General features: G+C 51.7%; 7 protein-coding genes across 7 annotated transcripts; 3 read left to right on the top strand and 4 right to left on the bottom strand.

Annotated features, from left to right (window-relative positions):
- Window positions 1–221: 221 nt before the first annotated feature.
- dprC lies at window positions 222–1,167 on the top strand (the record flags this gene model as incomplete). Its single annotated transcript, XM_743965.1, has 2 exons — window positions 222–953; window positions 1,015–1,167. 2 exons carry the CDS (start codon window positions 222–224, stop codon window positions 1,165–1,167), a joined length of 885 nt encoding a protein of 294 aa, XP_749058.1.
- Window positions 1,168–2,122: 955 nt separating this feature from the next.
- Window positions 2,123–4,816, top strand: AFUA_7G04510 (uncharacterized protein; the record flags this gene model as incomplete). Its single annotated transcript, XM_743966.1, has 1 exon — window positions 2,123–4,816. The coding sequence occupies one exon, from the start codon at window positions 2,123–2,125 to the stop codon at window positions 4,814–4,816; it is 2,694 nt and encodes an 897-aa protein (XP_749059.1).
- A 335-nt stretch (window positions 4,817–5,151) lies between these two features.
- Window positions 5,152–6,788, bottom strand: AFUA_7G04500 (ATP phosphoribosyltransferase; the record flags this gene model as incomplete). Its single annotated transcript, XM_077805186.1, has 5 exons — window positions 6,373–6,788; window positions 6,247–6,281; window positions 5,636–6,127; window positions 5,444–5,581; window positions 5,152–5,387 (listed from the first exon to the last, which is right to left on the bottom strand). Exons 1-5 carry the CDS (start codon window positions 6,387–6,389, stop codon window positions 5,152–5,154), a joined length of 918 nt encoding a protein of 305 aa, XP_077661314.1. The 5' UTR covers window positions 6,390–6,788.
- Window positions 6,789–7,133: 345 nt separating this feature from the next.
- AFUA_7G04490 (40S ribosomal protein eS28) lies at window positions 7,134–7,664 on the top strand (the record flags this gene model as incomplete). The annotated part of the gene is made up of 2 exons (XM_743968.2): window positions 7,134–7,194; window positions 7,272–7,664. 2 exons carry the CDS (start codon window positions 7,134–7,136, stop codon window positions 7,379–7,381), a joined length of 171 nt encoding a protein of 56 aa, XP_749061.1. The 3' UTR covers window positions 7,382–7,664.
- Window positions 7,665–8,537: 873 nt separating this feature from the next.
- msh3 (mismatch repair protein MSH3) lies at window positions 8,538–12,404 on the bottom strand. The gene is made up of 4 exons (XM_743969.2): window positions 12,377–12,404; window positions 11,350–12,291; window positions 10,178–11,274; window positions 8,538–10,124 (listed from the first exon to the last, which is right to left on the bottom strand). Exons 2-4 carry the CDS (start codon window positions 12,140–12,142, stop codon window positions 8,643–8,645), a joined length of 3,372 nt encoding a protein of 1,123 aa, XP_749062.1. The 5' UTR covers window positions 12,143–12,291; window positions 12,377–12,404; the 3' UTR covers window positions 8,538–8,642.
- Window positions 12,405–12,807: 403 nt separating this feature from the next.
- On the bottom strand, window positions 12,808–14,826 carry AFUA_7G04470 (uncharacterized protein; the record flags this gene model as incomplete). The annotated part of the gene is made up of 1 exon (XM_743970.1): window positions 12,808–14,826. One exon carries the CDS (start codon window positions 14,824–14,826, stop codon window positions 12,808–12,810), a length of 2,019 nt encoding a protein of 672 aa, XP_749063.1.
- Window positions 14,827–15,300: 474 nt separating this feature from the next.
- Window positions 15,301–16,539, bottom strand: AFUA_7G04460 (Rab geranylgeranyltransferase subunit beta BET2; the record flags this gene model as incomplete). The annotated part of the gene is made up of 5 exons (XM_743971.1): window positions 15,301–15,343; window positions 15,399–15,523; window positions 15,576–16,027; window positions 16,096–16,381; window positions 16,531–16,539. The coding sequence occupies 5 exons, from the start codon at window positions 16,537–16,539 to the stop codon at window positions 15,301–15,303; spliced, it is 915 nt and encodes a 304-aa protein (XP_749064.1).
- Between the last annotated feature and the right edge of the window lie 1,568 nt (window positions 16,540–18,107).

Below are 18,107 nucleotides of genomic sequence, written 5' to 3'. Positions count from 1 at the left end.
CTCGGGAACTCATTCACACAGCATGTGGTCTGCCGAGAGTATATGGGGTCAGCCTGACGTCACCGATCAAGGCGAATGGCGATGATGTCGAGAGCGCTGAGCATCAAACTTGGGCAACGTATAAGAACATCTGCCGTGGTATTCGATGGACTTGCAATCCGAACTCTGAATAATCGCGTACTGTCTGATATCATACCAACAGATAAAATCCGATCTACAACATGAGTACCACCCAAACACCTTACCAGTCCTCCACCGGGGGCTACAACCAAGACCCCAATTCCACCACCCCTATTGGAACCAACGTCAACACTGCAGCTAGCACCACCGACCCGTTTACTGGACCTGCCTCCCAGTCAGCCGGACCGCATACCTCCAACGTCGCCAACACTCTCGATCCCCGCGTCGATAGCGACTTGAACAACCGCGCCCAGTACGCCCCCGGCACGGCCGCCTCCGGCAATGTCCACCCAGGCGCTACACAGAGCTACAACAACCCGAACAGCTCCAACGCGGGTCCTCACAGCTCCTCAGTCATGAACAAGCTTGATCCCCGTGTCGACAGCCAGACCGGTAACACAACCACCAAGACGACCAACGAGACGGGTACAGGCGCCTCCCGCAATCCTACCGATACCTCTGGAGCAGGTGCGGGTGTCAGGCAGGGCTCCTCAACCACCTCCGTCGGAACGCCTGGAGTGGAAGACAATCGCTCACGCTATGACCCCAATGTATCGAGGTACAACCCCGCGACTGGGTCCGGATACGCGACGGCGGGCGGAGTGGGCCACCAGCCCGCCCCGGGATCCAGCAGCTACGATAAGCAGGACTACCGAGCTGAATATGCTCCCAGCACAGAAAACAAGCACTATACTGCGGACGCACAGGGCCGATCAGCAGCCAAGGGCGAGGAGATTGGCCGGGGGGTGAAATCAGCCATTGCTGGCATCCACGTAAGTCGATCGGCTACGTTCTTTGATCCGCGGAGACGAGTACTAACCAGGGCTTTAACAGGGTGCTGGGGAGTCGTTGCGGGGGGCAATGACTGCAGCTGTTGACAAGGCATTCGGCCATGAAGCAGGCGCCGCGAAGAACGAGGCCATAGCGAATAGGGGCGAGCAGGAGATCCGCTCAGGAACGCTTTCTGGTCAGAGGGAGGCCCGTTAGGCAGTCTATATCTACTCTTTATGCTTGATGATACCACGGTTTTTTTCCCCTTGCAAAGACTACATGAGATTGTGATCGAATTGCACTCCATCCCTTACACCGTACAGTCATTTTGCTGTGGCGATGAATGTGAATGTGATATCTTGTGTCATAGCGATGTATTCGTATGTCCAAAACGTATTAGAATGGTGGCAAGATATAGCCAGGTCCAAGTTAAAGAGAAATTGATTTATTTAATCTTGTCTTCGGATTATTAGAGAGTCATCCTTCTCTGACGTGCCCAAACGGAACTCTTCATGAAGAGATTGGAGAGCAGCAACAACAAATAGATACCTATCGAACCAATGCACAACACCATGGAACACAGCATCGCAACAATCAGGGGCTAACTGGGTCAAGGTCGATTCAAGCATTCTCCAGCTTCTGCTAATCGGCGAATCACCATCCTCCTTCAATAATTCCATCCACAACTGTTCAGTGTCTTCCGGGAGCTCCGGAGGCTGTGCAATTCCAGTGGAACCGCGATAAAAGAAGCAAAAAAAACAAGATGAATGAATGCAACCGAAACTGCAGTTGGATAACAAGATTATGAAAGGATCATGAATCATTTTTAGTATTATCGAGACGGGAAGAGAAGATCTTCAGGGAATTTCCTCCTCCTATTACCATCTTCAAGTGACGCAACTTCTTCCTCCTGCGATTCTCGAGACAGATACGAATACGACTACGACAAGCTAGAGCTTCATCGCCTCATCCCAGCTCAGACATTTCCATCTCCACTCTTTAGACTATCTACCTTAGTCTTTCACATGTAAATTGGTGGTGCTAGTGCGCTTATTTATAAATCACCATTATCTGTCTTCTATTGTCGTTCCTGTTCATCATCACCTCGTTACTCCCGCATGGACAGTCATCCGCCACCACCACCACCACCAGCAACCTCAACTCCGACATCATGCCGCATTCGCTGGTCAGGCCGGAAGGCCATGATCAGGTCAATGCACTTGTGGACGCAACTTCCAGCCTGGAGGATCACTCTCCGATCCTCCAGTCCAATTCCGACAGCGATGAGCTCGGCTACCAGTCCGTCGACGCGGCCAAGGAAGATGAAGCCGACGAGATGGTTGGCGTCAGTATCGGCCCAACGCAGAGTCGCATGAAGGCCCGTATGACGCCTGCGGAGGAGAAATCGCGGATCATGGAGCGCAATGGCCAGTATTTTGATGCCATTCCTGACAATGTCCCGGACTCCGACGGTCTCTTCCTTTCTGAGATCACTTCGGAGCCGGAGTCGCTGCCGCATGCTCCGGAATCCCATGCGCATCCGCCAGAGGAAGCTGGTCTCCAGGACCGTGCTGTCCTGGCCCGGAACGAGGGGCAACAGAGCACTGTCGCCCCGGCGAAAGACGGTCAACGGACCAGCTTCACCAGGTCGATCCTGAAGAATGGACTACCGCGTCCTCGGGCCTGGTCTGGAGATGCTATATCCAACCTGCGGTTGAGGAAGTTTTTGCCGGACCTGGGTTTCCTGGCGAAACGGTCATCGCTGCCCTTTCGGTCAAATACCATGCATAACCGAACTCGCAGCCAGACGGTGAAACCTATTACGTCCGGACTGGCTCTGGAACAGGCACAAGCGGCCGCGGAACAGCAGAGGCGGCGGTCGTGCTCCACCCCCCACGCGCATGCGCCTGCTGCCGAGGAGCCGATTCCGGAATTGAGACCATTGAACGGGATGGCGGCCGCGAAGCATTCATTTACACGCAAACCAAGTACTTTCTCCGGGAACGCAGCCTCGCTCAGACGATCCTCATCGGATCAATCCTTGTACCTGAGAGCGTCGTCCACTGCGTCGTCCCTGGACCAGGCGCCTCGGTACGAACATATTCATTCCCAGGTCAACAGTCGTTTCAAGGCCATCAAAGACAGTCTCCAAGACTCCAGTAGCCGGCTGCTGAGCATGCCCGCCTTGCACCTTCAGGATCTCCGCAGCGAGTGGGGATACAAGCCATTTCTCAGCGATGCCACCCATCGAAAAGCGGTCCCACAGGCTGCGGAACCGCAGTCCCATCGAGAGATTCTCAGAGAAAAGGCCTCGCGTTCGCGTGAGCAATCTCCACGCAATAATTCAGCCTCGACGCATCCCATCCTGGCCGAAGCCCTGTCCGAGTTGACCGGCGACGTGGTCATCTTAGGAGGCTACCGGGGCTCTGTTCTGCGCTCAGCCAAACCACCCCATCGCCAGCTGTGGGTTCCGATGAAAGTGGGACTCAATCTTCGCAAGGTCGATCTCGAAGTCGGCTTGGACCCGGAGGACGAAGAGCGGATGGAGGAAACGATCATCCCCTCGGGCGTGTTGTCGCATGTCGGGCCCGTTGACATCTGCCGCCGGCTGATGAAGCGACTGCAAAAGTGCGACAACGCCGTCAATGGAAAGCTCCGCGTCTGGAACTACGGCTACGATTGGCGACTAAGCCCGCACCTACTTTCGAAAAGACTGATCAAGTTCCTGGAAGGTCTCCCGTCGAACGCACCTGACGTGCCACTGGAGAAAAGGGGAGCGTATGTCGTTGCCCACAGCCTGGGTGGTCTGATTACGCGCCATGCTGTCAACCAACGGCCCGAGCTCTTCGCCGGCGTCCTCTACGCCGGCGTCCCACAACACTGCGTCAACATCCTCGGGCCCCTGCGCAACGGGGACGAGGTCCTCCTGAGCACCCGCGTGCTCACCGCGCAAGTGAACTTCACCTTCCGGACAAGTTTCGCTCTCCTCCCCGAGGACGGCCGCTGCTTCATCGACAAGCGCACCAAGGAAGAATACCGCGTCGATTTCTTCTCCGTCGACAATTGGGACGAATACCGCCTCTCGCCCTGCATCAGTCCCGCCCTGCCCCCGCTGACAGCCACCCGCGGCTTCAAAGACAACCTACCCGACCTCGGCATCCGCAAGCGCTTCACCACCGTCCTCGGCAGAGAGAACAACAACGGTTCCGCCGATGAAATCACCGACACACCCACCCGACGCAGCACCGACGGCCGCGCCGTCCACCACCCCCACCACCGCGAGAATGCCCCCTACACCACTGACCTCGTCTCCGACGTCGCCAACAAAGCCTCCGCCATGGCCCCAACAGCCGACGGCCTCGTCGGCCCAACCGCCAATCTCCGCGGCGCCGCAGCGCACACGAAGCTCGCAACAACCTCCACCATCCCCCGCGCCAAGGCCATCGCGTACCTCGAGCGCACCCTCGCCGAAGTCAAGCGCTTCAAGCAGGAACTCGCCTTCAATCCCGCCCACCAGGCCGAGAACCGCTACCCGCCTGCTGCAGTCCTCTACGGCAAGTCCGTCCCTACCGTCTACGGCGCGCGCGTCTGGTCGCCCGAGCAGATCAAGCGGCAGGATGCCTACGATGATCTGGCCTTCGCGGCTGGCGACGGCGTCTGTCTCGCCTCGGCGGCGATGCTGCCCCCGGGGTACCGGATCATCAAGGACGGGCTGGTCAAGAGCGAGCGCGGGCATGTTGGGCTGCTGGGCGATCTGGAGGGGGTGGGCCAGTGTCTCCGGGCTTTAGTCCGTGGCCGACGGGAAGGTGTGGGATTAGGGCCGAGTCCAGGACCGGGACCTCAGCCTGCTGCGCCTTTTTCGTAAGCTCTTCTACGGACTGCATGCATTTGATACCCCAAGCGCTTGTTTTTATGATGACGGCAATACGAGTAATGACCCGACTGCTTTTCTATCTGCCTTTTGTATACTACATCTCCAATCTTTTCTATATAGAAGATAGACATGTATTAAACGTATCGATCTATCCTTGCTATATTTTGATGATCGGTTTGTTTCATTTTTTTCTCATACATTCGTAGTCTATAGTTTCCGCCAACGGCCAAGATAACCCTCTAAGTTCAATAAGATATGACGATCCTACAAATCACGCGCCGCATAGAAATCTAAAAACGAGTAAACAAAAAAAAAAAAGGAAACCTCTAACCCGTTCTCGAGTTGGCAATGTTGAGGACCAGAATGTCCGATGCGCCGACTTTGAGCAGCTCGTCCATGACCGTCGCAATCTTCTTTTTCTCCACCATGGAGCTGACAGCCACCCAGCCCTCCTCCTCCAGAGCGGTGATTGTGGGCGCCCGCTTGCCGGGGGTAATCTTCGAGGCAACCGAGAGCCCGGAGCGAAGGATGTTGTACTGGCACAGGACGTATCTTTGAGCGGCTGTAATGAACGACCGTAAGCAAAGTTGCAATTCAATCGGAGCAAGGGAGACGTACTGATGACACCACTAATACGAGAGGTGATCAAGTCAACAAGGGGGTTCTTGGTTGACCGAGACTTGACCAGCACGGCTGTGCTTTCGACGACGGTATCAATGGCCTTGAGACCAGCAGCCTTCATGGTCTCGCCGGATTCTGCACCGGTCAGTATCGAACTCAATCAAGGGAAACAGACACGGCAACACATACCAACCAGATCGACAATCCCATCGGCCACACCCAGAGCGCAAGCAGCCTCGACACTACCGCCGACATACTTGATCTTAGTGCTGAGCTTCTGCCCCAACTCCACGCCCTCCAGCCGAGAGAAGAAGGCCTGCGTCAGCGCCGTGAAGCTAGTCACAACATTCTTGCCAATCAACTGCTTCGCCTCTGTGATGTCGCCCTTCTGCGGAACCTGCACCTGCAGCTTGCACCCGCCGAACCCGAGATCCATGATCTCCTCGACGCCCGAGACCTCGCCCTCGGCCAGCTGCGCATCGTGTTCGGCGACCTGGTCGCGGCCGGTGATACCGAGGTCTACGCGACCCTCGCCGACGAAAGTCGGGATGTCTGCGGCGGGGAGGAAGATGAGTGCAATCGGGAGGTTCTTGACCAGTGCGATGTCGAGGCGGGTTTCGCGGCGGAATTGGATGTCACTGCCTGACAAAAGGTCTAGGGTAGCCTGTTGGAGACGACCCTCTGTCGAGAACAAGAGGATAAATTAGCCGAGAGTCTTTGTCGTCGCAATCGTAGGGTGCTGAGGTCAAAGAATGGAATTGCGATTGCGCAAGATGAGGTGAGTCACAGAGGGAACTTGCTTTTAGGGACCGCGAAGAGGAGCCTTCCTTCGAGACTGAAAGAGAATATTAGTCATTATAAGGCCGTCTTGCCGTATAGCAATTGAGTAAAACATAGGGTCTGTCCCTGGTGGTGAGGTCACATACTGGTTGACGAGATCCATGACTACTGACGATCAACGACGCGGGGTAGATTGTGAATTGGGCAAGGAATCGCGGCAGATTCAGAGTGGAAAGGATCAATATTATGCACAAGTGAGATTAAATGATAATGACAATGCTATAACAGTAAGTCCAACGGGGAATTGACTGGCGCACCGCTGCCGTGTCGGAATGAAGAGTTGACCGAAAGTTGCAGGTTTCCAGGAACGAAATCGGAGTTCAGGTTCTGACTCGAACGGTGAGGGGCAGAAGCTGCAGGACAGCCGGGTATTCAGCCCAATTGCGACTACAATTGTTGAAATAAAGCTATCTGGAGTATGTACATGGAAGGGGAGTTCATAGATACAAGGGTCTACGAATCACATTATTTTCCTGAACCACGATGATTCCCAAGGTTGAACCTGGAGTCTGCCATCAAAAAAAAAAAGTCGCGGATCCTCAATCGGAGACCAAGTCGATGCCTTGTGGCCTGAATGCTGCCTTGCGCATCCCTGCCTGAATTCGGGTGTCTTTCATGCCTGAGATTCCAGGTGTCAGTTAGCCCTGAGCCCTCGCGTAAAAGTTCCAATTTCCTGCACTAAACCCAAAATAGAAACCCACACAAGCCGGCAAATTCCTCGCTTGCAATCACAGTCCACCACACCACTCTATACCCGTACGGCCTCATCTAACCCACCGAACGCCGCCATCTTCCCTTCTATCCCGTCAAGTCAACCCTCTCGCTGTCGTCGAGCCCAACCTCCAAGATGGATTCCGCCAAGCAGCCTGTTAAGCTCGTCAAGGTGACTCGTGTTCTCGGCCGTACCGGTACGTGGTCTACAATCTACAATCTACAATGATGGATGTCGCGTGGAGTTTGGTATAATAACTGCTTCTCGCTTTAGGCTCCCGTGGTGGTGTCACCCAGGTCCGTGTCGAGTTCATGGATGACACTTCCCGCAGCATCATCCGTAACGTCAAGGGCCCAGGTATGCGATTTCCACTCTGCGATTGAGTTTTGAAGGGTTTTCTTTCGATGGTCCTCGTGTCCCGGCCGACAAACTGAGCGCGACAATTCGAAAGCAAAGAAGAAACGGGTCATCTCGGTGCAGGGAACGCAAAGAAACATGGGAATGGCTCTGAATGCGAATGCGACTGCAAGCCCGAACTATATTGAATCCGGATACTGGGGACCATCGGAACTGGAAAACCAGGGTTGAATATTCAAAAAAAAAGCACATACATAGGCTAACTAGGGATCTTTGTCGCAACTTACAGTCAAGGTCGATGACATCCTCTGCCTGCTCGAATCCGAGAGAGAGGCTCGCCGTCTGCGGTAATTCCGCATCGATTTTCTCGCCGAGTTGTCGTCTTTTATTCCCCTCTCGAAGCCGGCCGTGTACGTTTGCTTGCGTTGGAAATGATTCTGGGAGGTCGGGAAAGGCAAAAGTTTTTTCTAGCGATGAGAAATGCGTGGCTGGGTTCAACTTTGCATGGGCTGATGCGAACGAAACGGTTGTGATACTTTGGCTTTCCATCCAAATCTTTCTACATATCCTATCTGTCTTCGAGATATCAGGGAATAAAAGAGAGAGCCACAGGGAAACCAAGCTCAACCCTTTCTAATGAAACGCAAAAAAATTTGAAAGCAACGATGCTCGAATGGACGGACTTCTTTTCACTCTGATCCTTTTTCTTCGTCTGTCGCTTGTTATCCCCTTGATCGCATAGCCCTTATCGAAGGCAATAGGCGAGTAGAATTTGCGGTCTGGTTGATCTTCCGTTCAGGACAGCTTGCACGATACATGGGTTATAGAAGCTAGGTCACTGGGAAATCGATTCAAATATATGTTGGTCACGCAGCCACCTCCTACTCGCATCGAGACTCGACCTAGCTTCGCTGCACTTGAGGGTTAGGCTAGTTGGAACAATTGAGAGTGCATTGGTGAGAAAGGAGGTGGTGAGTCGCCGTGGAGGTCCAGACTCTGCCAAATATGAGTCGCGATAGTCTCCACCTTTCTCCCAGTCGAGAACAAGCTAGGTCCGGTACTATGATCGCCAGTCCTTGGTGTAGATAGTATTGCGTAGTAGCTCTAAAGCCAAGTCTATATGATGGCATCCACAACTTGGCCGGTGCCCAACGTGAACTAGCTACAGTTGCATTCAGGTTGAACATACGGAGTAGAATGATGATTAAGCCCCTATCTATATGGTGGTCACCGTATGTACGGTAGCATGCCAAATCCCCGGAACCTTTCGCCAGTCTGCAAGTCAACCTACAGTTGCTCCGCGTTGCTGATGAGCCTTTGGAAGAAGTTCTCATCTCCCTTTGCAGGATCCTCAATTAATCCTCCCACGTCCGCAAGAAGTCTGGCAAGTCGACGGCGGCGAATCCGCTCCTCTAGCTCCGAACTCTTCTGCCGGGCTACTTCGAGCAACGGTGCTGGTAGATTCGCCAACCGTGCCACGTTCAATCCGTAACTGCGATGCGCCACACCCTCTCCAACCTCGTAGAGGAAGGTGATTTCTTCATCCTTGCCAGACCCCGACTCGGTGAATCGCATGTGCACGTTGCGAAGTTCGTGGTCTGGGAAGGATTGAGCCATATTGGAAAGATGCTGATAGTGGGTGATAAAGAGGGTCAGACTTCGGATCGTTCGCACCATGTAATCTAGAACCGCCTGCGCGATGGCAACCCCATCATGTGTAGACGTACCCCGACCCAACTCATCGAGGATGACCAGCGAACGGGGCGTTGCCTGCTTGAGGATGTCGGCCGTTTCCGACAGTTCGACCATGAAGGTCGATTCACCCGCCAGCATGTTGTCGAAAGCTCCCATGCGAGTAAACACGGCGTCCAGCATGCCGAGCTTCGCGGACCGAGCAGGCACGTAGGACCCAATCTGTGCCATAATGGCAATCAGGGCTATTTGCCGCACATAACTGGACTTACCGCCCATGTTCGGACCAGTGACGAGGAGGGCTCGAGTCTTGTCACTGTCCAGATCAATGTCGTTGGGGACATAGCTATCAAGCAGAAGTTGCTCGACCATTGGATGGCGCCCTTGTTCCACGTGAATACACGTTTGATCGGTATATTCGGGCTTCACATATCCTGGCTGGCTAGCAATTGCAGCCAGTGAGAGCAGACAGTCAAGCGTCGCTAGAGACTGGACGCAGTCACGGAAGGACTGATAGTTACTTGCTATCTCGGCCAGAAGAGCCGCGAACGCTTGGTCGCACGCTGCAGCCAACGCTTCCTTGTGCTGATCTCGTTGCCGTAATAGCTGGATGACCTCTGGCGTATGGAATCTAGAAACCTTCTTGGTCCCGCTCACCTTGACCCATGATGCTGGCACTCGTTTGATGGCTGCTGCGGAGTTCTCAACCTCGATCAGATACTCAATCCCTGACGAAGTAACATAAGTCACCTTCGGCCACTTGAGGATCCCTGCAGCGACAGAGCGATGTTCCTCTAACTCATGTTCAACGCTGGCGATCCCGCACTTGTGCTCGCTAATTCCTTCTGTCTCTTCCGATTCCCGAAAGAACTCATATTTATCGTCGTTTCGCGCAGCATGCATATTGATCTTGTTCAGGAACTTGACAACATCTCCCAATATTGACGGCACTCGGGCAATAGCCTCACCGAGAATTGGCGATGTGAAGCCGGAGTCCTGGGGGGTCTTGACGTCAACGTACTCCTGTGCAATGGTCTGCAGCGTCTGGAGAACAGTGAGAAGCTCTGGGCGCGTACACTGTTTCCACGTTAGCAAAATATCCGCGCCAGTACAATCAAGTCACATGGTACCTTTCCATAGTATATCCGAATCAGATTCTTCTCCAGATCGCTCTTGATCTTTCCTAGCATTATCTTCAGCCTCTCGGCCTGTACAGTTCTTTCCGGACTCTTCAGCTCCTCAACAGCATTCACCCTTTCCTCCAGGCGCTCCTTGTCCAGCAAGGGGCGTCCCACCCATTTTCGGAGCAACCGCTGTCCAAATCTCGTTTGCGTTCGGTCCAAGGTCCAGAAAAGACTGCCTTTGGCAGAGTGATCTGTCTGGTTCTGGTAGATCTCAAGACTGACCAGGGTATTCGCGTTCAGCAGCATGTGTGATCGAGAAGAAAAGTGCTGGAAATACTTGGTGAGCTCGAATATATGCTCCAATCCGTACTCTGTCAGATGCTGGATCATAGCCGAGAGACACACCGTCACCTGCTCCGGTAAATTGAGCACCTTTTGGAGCAAGTTACTGGCTGGCGCATCGTCCGCAGTATTGGCTGCCTTCAGTTTTGCAGCATAAAAGTTTGCAACATGACTATGTGATTCGGCCACTGCGGTCTTCTTCTTCGCAACCCTATCAACACGGACTTTGTCGCCAAACGTATTCAGCTTGCTACCAGAGAGATGTTGCACGAGTTTCTCTGTAGCCTTGGACAATTCTCCGACAATGACAAGTTCGCAAGGCGCGATGTGAAGTAATCTAGTTTCCACCTCGCTTCTCATAAATCCATCGTCAAAGTCATCGTAGATGACATCACCAGTGTTTGGCTGGACAGCGACGATACCAACATGTACCTTTTCGTCATTGCCCCAGCCCTTCGCATTTGTTTCAGTAATGCATAGCATGTACCCGGTAGCTGGGGAAGCACCGCCTGATGCAGCAGGAGTAGCGCCATCTAACCCCTCAACATCATCTACATAAGTGCCTTTCGTGTAGAGGTTGGTAAGTTTTCGAGAGAAAGGAGCATTGCGATTGTCTCCAGCTGCCTTGAGGGCGGCAGTTTCCAGCTGTCTCACCACGCCGACCTTGTATCCAGCTGATACGAGACGCTTCACATGCACATGTAATCGGTGGACCGGTATACTAGCGGATGCGAAGCGATCGAGATGAGCTTCGGAGGGATCTGTTTGTAATTGCATCCATTAGCAGTCATATCACCTACGCAGAAAGACAGAAAAAGTGTTCTGAACTGACTTACGTTCATCAAACCTCATTTTGCCAGGTATGCATACAATACTCAATTCCTTAGCGGCGATCCTCGCATCCTCGCCAAAGAATCGAAACTTGTAGCCCACCTCGACCACCAAGATCGTGTCCATATGTTTGCGCTTGATCTCGATCACTTGCTTCTCCAGCGGAGTCAGCTTGCTCCCGCCCTTCTTTGATAGTCCTTTCCCCTTTGACCGGGGTTGGGGTGGGGATTCATCATCCTCATCGCCTTCCGCCACATCCTCCGTACCAGAGGGAGCCTCAGTGGTGGCATCCCTACCGATCCCGATAAGGCAGTCAGCTCCGCCCAGTTTCTTGACAAATAGTTTGTGTAGTTTCTCGCGTTCAAGCTGCCGCTGCCTCGCCTCTGGATCGTCTGTTTTCTCAATGCCTGCATCATCAGCTTGAGAGCTCGCGAACTTGTAAAGATTAGTGCGTTGGCTGCTGCTCAATGGAGGGTCTGGTCGCCGTGCGATATTCGATGCCTCTTTGATATTGCGTCCAAATCCGTTCTCGGGATCAACTCCGTTCGTTTTAACCCGCTTCGGAGCCCGAACCACTACATCCCCATCCTCGTCGTCCTCCAAATTATTTTGATCCCCTGCGGTTTCACGCAGCGGCATCTCTGCCCCTTTCTGGGTCGTCGCTCGCCCATCTTCAATGTCGTTGCTTCTCTTCTCTGCGCTCGGCGCCCGCTTCGTGAAGAAGCTGGAAATGGTCTGTTGTTTACGCTTGAGATTTTGTGTGGATGGCGGCGATGACTGCGATGAACTTAGTGTCATTTTACCTCGCGGGAGTCGCTGTGGACTCCTGAGTCAACTGTTCAACACGAAGCGGGATCAGGAGAGGCGTGGGGTTTGGCATCGCAAGTGTAGAAGTGGCGATGACTCTTCCGATTTCTTTTGAGCGAGAGGTACCAGTGTGCACCTTACTGAAAATCTCGGTATTCATTTATTAACCAGCCTGATTCAAGACTTCTGGATTGCGTAAATCATCCCAGGTAATGCTGGACTCACAATTATTTATTCTGCTGCGTCATGGAGCTTGACGCGTGGAGAACACGCTAACTTATCGTGTGCGCGATCTGATCTTAATGGTTGATTATCTAATCATCTAATCAAAGTTTGAGTTATCATATACAATCGTACAGCAATGTTCCATCGTGCAGCTCCTTCCTACCAGACCCTGACGCTCTGAACCTTGACAAAATGTATAATAGTACAAAAACTGAAGTAACTTGAAAGCACTGGTAGCGAAGGCACGATTCTGAGCCTAGAAGCATGTGCCTTCTTTGGAGGCAGAGATCCGTCTGGATACTCGATGATAGCAAGTGCTAATATATAATAAACTTGTTAACCCGCGGCGGACAAAAACCAGTCATTTACGTTCAGGCGTGCCACAAAAGATGCGATATGAGAGGGAGACTGTGGCATTTGAACTTCGCAGACTAGAGTGAACTTGTGTTCAAGTAGAGTTGCTCGAAATCGTCTTCCTCAATGTCTGATATAGTCGCCTCTGGCGATGTAGCGCATGTGATAGAATGCAATTGGGGAATACGACTATTGGCTTCAAAGATTGGGTTCTCAGTGGGCAGCTTCGGGGCTGAGATAACCAAAGGGTTGAAAGTATAGCCGGCGTAGAAGCCATGAGTCTCAAAAGGACTCAGTCCGTTGCTTTGAGCTTCCTCGAAGAAATACTGCGATACATAACCCGTATCGCTTGCGTGCTGCGATCTAATCGACGATTGCCATAGTAGAGGGGATTTACCCCGGCAATGATCGTTTAACATAGGGTCGATGTTCTCTTTCTCTGCAAAAGCATGAGCGAGCCTTCCAGAAGGCAATGGAGCCTTATTGCCCGAAAATCGGCTGACTCCACTTTCAGCTGGTGCTCCATGCCGAAAAAGGGTTTCCCGAGAAGGACTCCATATTCCAAAACGCAGATATGGCTCATCGTAGCAGGATATGTGCTGGCTAGATGCGTCGTGGAAAACTGTGAAACCGGTTCGAGCTCTGGAGTCAAGCCCATTCACCGCCAGACTGAACTCTTCCGTTTCATCTCGGTAAGAGGAGTGGAGATTAACGCCGTATTTATATGGCAACTGAGCCCCAAGACGCCCTGAAGCCTGAGAGCCATATCTCACCAAGGCGTCGTCGTGTTCGATTGCCGCGCGTTTCGTACCTTTTTTGCACCTTTTCCGATCCTGTCCACGTGGAACATTAGAGTCAACTTGAGAAAGTGCACGCTTTGGGCGAGTCGCTCGTCTTTTAGGGATCGGTGTCTCTCCCTTGAGGGGACTGCTGTCTTCGATGTTGCCTGATATAACACGTTGCTTTCGCAGGATGCCTGTTGGTGAAAACACAAGTTCCGTGGGCTCCACGCACAAGGAGGTCTTTTCCATCATCTTGAGTATGCTCTCATCTTTCTTCTGGTTGCGCTTACGCCTCATCTGCTCTGTTGCAGAATCAAAAATATCCATGCCAGGCCACAGTACACCCTTCAGTCTTGTCATTTCGTCCGCCCTCTCTCTGTCACCTCCGACTAGCCTGAGGTAATTAAAGCTTCCATTGTCGTCAACAAAGGGATCGTCATCGAGGGAGCTGCTGCTCAGCGGTTGCAAAGCGTTACCTGATCTGCTTTCTCGTTTCATTGACCGGCTCGGCGTGATTTGCGTGGTGGAACCACCTTCGTCTTCGGATTCGAAGTCAGGTTCCTGTTTACACTGGTTCGGTGCGAACCCTTGACGCGGATCGTTCGAATGCAAGGTATAGCCTGTTCGGACATGAGACTGAGGATCAGGAACTGAAGACATAGCTGACGCTTCATGATGACTGGAAAGAGAAGCATTTTCGCTCCTTGCACTGGGTTCGCCGTTCAGGTAAGGGTCAGAAAGGCGTGGGTCAAGGAACGCGGGTGAAGGCTGATGAGATGGAGGGCACATAGCTCTAGGTGTATCTGCTGGCCCAGCACCAGGTCGAGCAGTCAACGATGTAGCAAGTGCGCGTGTATTCCCAAGAGACTTTCTCTTGCGAGCCTCCTTCGATGCCATCCGATCAGAAAGCAGTTTGGCCAAGTGATTGGCCTTGTACCATTTGTCGTATTCATCCAAGAGGTTCCTGGCTTCAATCTCTTGATGGCTTCGCACTTGAAGTTTGAAGTAATGGGAAAGATGAGCCTTCGATGAGACGTGGGTTAACAAGTGAGACACATCGCTGAATCGAGCCCGTTTGGGACAGATGTTGCATTGAAGTGCCTCAGCATCCATCTTGGGCAGTCGGAATGAAGGATCCAACCCAAGCGAGATCTGAAAGGAAGTGACAAGTAAGAAATGTAGCCCGATAATTGCACGAACACGGACTAGAGCAGAACAAAAATCCAAGATAGAAAGACAGGCCCTGGCCGAGAACACCCGCCTGATTGCAGAAGAAGTGACGAGAATGGACGATACTTGCCTTGAGATATCCATTGCCCTCCGAGCAGGTGATTGGCGTCCGAGGGATGTGCCTGCCTCTTTTCGAGGTAGCGATGCAAACGTTGTTGCTTCGAGAAGGGGCTGCCTGTAATTTGACTGGATGTTTGAATTGGGAAGGTGGCGGGATGTCCTATGCCTACGTACAGCAGTCGACTTCAATCGGCCATGACGATGGATTACAACGATAGAGGAAACATTTTCAATTCATATCATCAGCTATCTAGCAAGAATAGAATTAGGTTGTGCGTTGCGATATATTGTACCAGTGCGTCTTAACAGCCTATTGTCAGGCAATTGTGGAATGATATGAAGCGGAAATAAGTCGCAGTGGTCATTTATCTTCTCCTGCCTTGTATCCCATAGTCCATGGACGGTAGAGAACAACGGGTTATTAGATTGCAGGAGGTCGAATTGTCTACGGTTGGGGACAATGACGAGAAATTTGAGCCTTTACTGGCTGGAAAGGTGCTACTTCTTCAGGTATTTCATTGTAACTGCTCTGGGCATACAACTAATTCTGGGTTAGCAAAGGTGTGTCAAAGGAGTAGATTGTGCGAGTGACTTACTAAACGGGATCTACTTCCTGGACGCCTTCGAATTTCAGGAGACTCAAGCCAGCAATTGCGAAGTTCGTATGGAAGACATCAACCATATTACCTGGGCGGTCTCCAAAACCGCCAGCTTCAGGATCCTGCATCGAGTCAGTTCTGACGACACTCTGGTAGACAGCGAGGCGAGCACACCTGACAGCGCAGAATATATGTAGCCAGTTTATGGCCATCAATCCAGTGCAGTCTGTCAATCATCGCTAAACTGGACCCGACCCACCAACTGTAGCAAGCGTCCGGCAACTTTTCAGGACGTCCATTCAACCCGCCATTGTCCAATTGCCTTTCGCTGAGCCAACTACCAAGACGATCCTTGTTCACAAGGTCCAAACGCCCAGCAATGGCCAACGCTCCCACGCACGTGAAGACTTGTCCAGCATGGGACTCGGCTCCGGGACAGATGCCGTATCCTCCATCCAGGTTTTCACACTTCTGAATGTAGGCCACGGCTTTAGAGACATCAACCATATCCATAAGTCCTAATAATGACAAGGCATTAAAGGCACCATAGACGAAACGGGTGTCCAATTCACCCCATTCGTCGCCCATGAAGGAGCCCGTCGTCTTGTCCTGTAGCCCTGCGATGACTGCGATTGTTTAGTATGAGCGAGGTGTGAACGGAAGGTGATTACAAGAGTGGGAAGCAAAATCATACAAGATGCAACTTTCTGCTTGCCCCCCAAACCACGTTTTTCCAGCTCGTCCACCGCGTCCAGGGTTACGAGTATCTGGACGGCTGAGACAGTGTAAAGCATGTGAGCATCATGGCCGGGTGCAGCTCCGAACCCGCCATTTTCGCGCTGACAGGAGAGAACGAAGTTGATAGTCTCTTCCCGAGGGAGAGCCTCTGGAAAGCCAAGAAGGTGGAGGGCTGTCAAGCCCCAGTATACACCATTCAGACGAAGATGCTCTGTGAGCCAATATTCCAGCTCATCCCGCCTCTAGCGTCACCTGTCAACCATCTTCCCCACCATTAAGAGAAGATATAAGTATCACGCACGCTGTCCAGATTCCTGATGTACTCCACATGTTTCTGTACACACAACGTGTGATCTGGAAGAGTGCCAACAGCTCTACCAGGACCCGAGACCAGAGACATCTTTAATTTGGATCTGGATGATTATTTATACTCGGGAAGAATAGCTTGGTTAGTATTTCAAAGCTGGAGGTTCGTATTAGCTCGAAACAGGTTCAGGTAGGCGAAGCAGATTCTGTGCGGTCCCTCCACGGCTAGATGATAGCAGAAGCATTGAAAGCACCCGAATTACAAGAATTGTTCTCCAAACGAACTGGCCAGAAGAGGCTAGAGCATGGTAGAAATCAAAGTTGATTGAAAAATGGACAAAAAAGCCACAACGGCAGTCAGGATTCAGAAGCCAACTAGAACACCTGGCTATGCTGGTTGTATTAGGCTTGGGCGAATGGCAGCCAGGCTGCATTGAAAGATTGTCAAGGGGATAAAATTTCTGCAGTGGAAGGCTGCTACGCGCTAGTTGGCAAAGTGCTTGACGTCACGTGAGTTAGTGGCACCAAGGGGGGCGAAAGGGCGGGGGCATTGTTTCAGAAGGGGCGTTCGAAGACAAGGATCGCCATGCTCGCCAAAATCCCATGCACAATCGAGTCCTAGAAGTGGTATGAAGTCATGTATGGAGTAAGTGTGAGCCACGTGAATATGTGCACCGCAATAATATCCAGATATTGTCAGTTTATAGACTGATTTCTATTTCCATACGTCCATAAACTTATCTTTCGAACCGAGGGCCAAGCCACCTTAGGGTGGCTCTATATGGGCCATAGAGGCAAGTTACCTACGTAAGATGGATACTTGCACAAGAAAACTGATTAGAGAAGCTGCTCCATCGCACATACTACTATTCTCAATCTTTTAAGCACAAAATCGTCTGTCTCAGAAGACATTCATAAGTATCAGGTACATCGACTGTTGGTAGTCTACTTCTGCCCTTCACCAAATCAGTGGAACGCAATGATCGCTCTGTGCACAGGATTGAAAGTCCCTGGGCAATTAGTCAACTTGTAAACTGATATTACACTAATAGAGTGATAGATCGGCATGGACCTGTGAGCATCCAGCGGGGTAATGGAAGTTTGCTGACGTCTTGGAACGACAGATTATTAGCAGATGGTAGATATGTAGACTAGATTAATATTGGTAAGAAAGTGAGACTTGAGATATTAGTTACCTCTGGTATAACTACGTAGGTACTTTTTTTACCGTGACCCACTGGTTGTATCAAGAGTCTCTTTGGCCCGTGGTTACGAGTTTGTATGATAAACAGGAGCCAGGACAGAGTATTGTGGGACACATTCAATTCAGATGTCGCATAGATACTATATAAGGGCAGGTTGAGAAAGAAGAAGAGTTACTTGTTGCCTGTATGAAGTATGCTGATGATAACCCCCCCCTTTCTTTATCCATAAAGCAAATATTTCGGATATCAAGTCAAGGCTACCTAGGCGATACTGGCTTAAATACTAGCCGCCAGTTACCTTTGGTAGCCATCTATTCCGTCCCTCTGATACTGAATGCAACCTGGTGATTCGGCAAAATGAGTCAACTCAACCCGCCAGCGATGTTTGGTTGACCAATCCGCTTTCCCAAATCGCATGCCCTGAACCGAAATCCTCATCAGCCCGTCCATGGCCCCA

This window comes from Aspergillus fumigatus, chromosome 7 (assembly GCF_000002655.1).
Source record: "Aspergillus fumigatus Af293 chromosome 7, whole genome shotgun sequence".
NCBI classification, from domain to species: Eukaryota; Fungi; Ascomycota; class Eurotiomycetes; order Eurotiales; family Aspergillaceae; genus Aspergillus; species Aspergillus fumigatus.
This window is presented reverse-complemented; position numbering and strand designations above follow the sequence as displayed.

Excerpts from the sequence above, each read along its gene's own strand:
- msh3 (XM_743969.2), bottom strand. The coding sequence starts at position 12,142 with ATGACACTAAGTTCATCGCAGTCATCGCCGCCATCCACACAAAATCTC. Across the intron at positions 11,275-11,349 it reads CAAAATGAGGTTTGATGAAC|ATCCCTCCGAAGCTCATCTC; the intron begins GTAAGTCAGTTC and ends AATTACAAACAG. Across the intron at positions 10,125-10,177 it reads TTCGGATATACTATGGAAAG|TGTACGCGCCCAGAGCTTCT; the intron begins GTACCATGTGAC and ends ACGTGGAAACAG.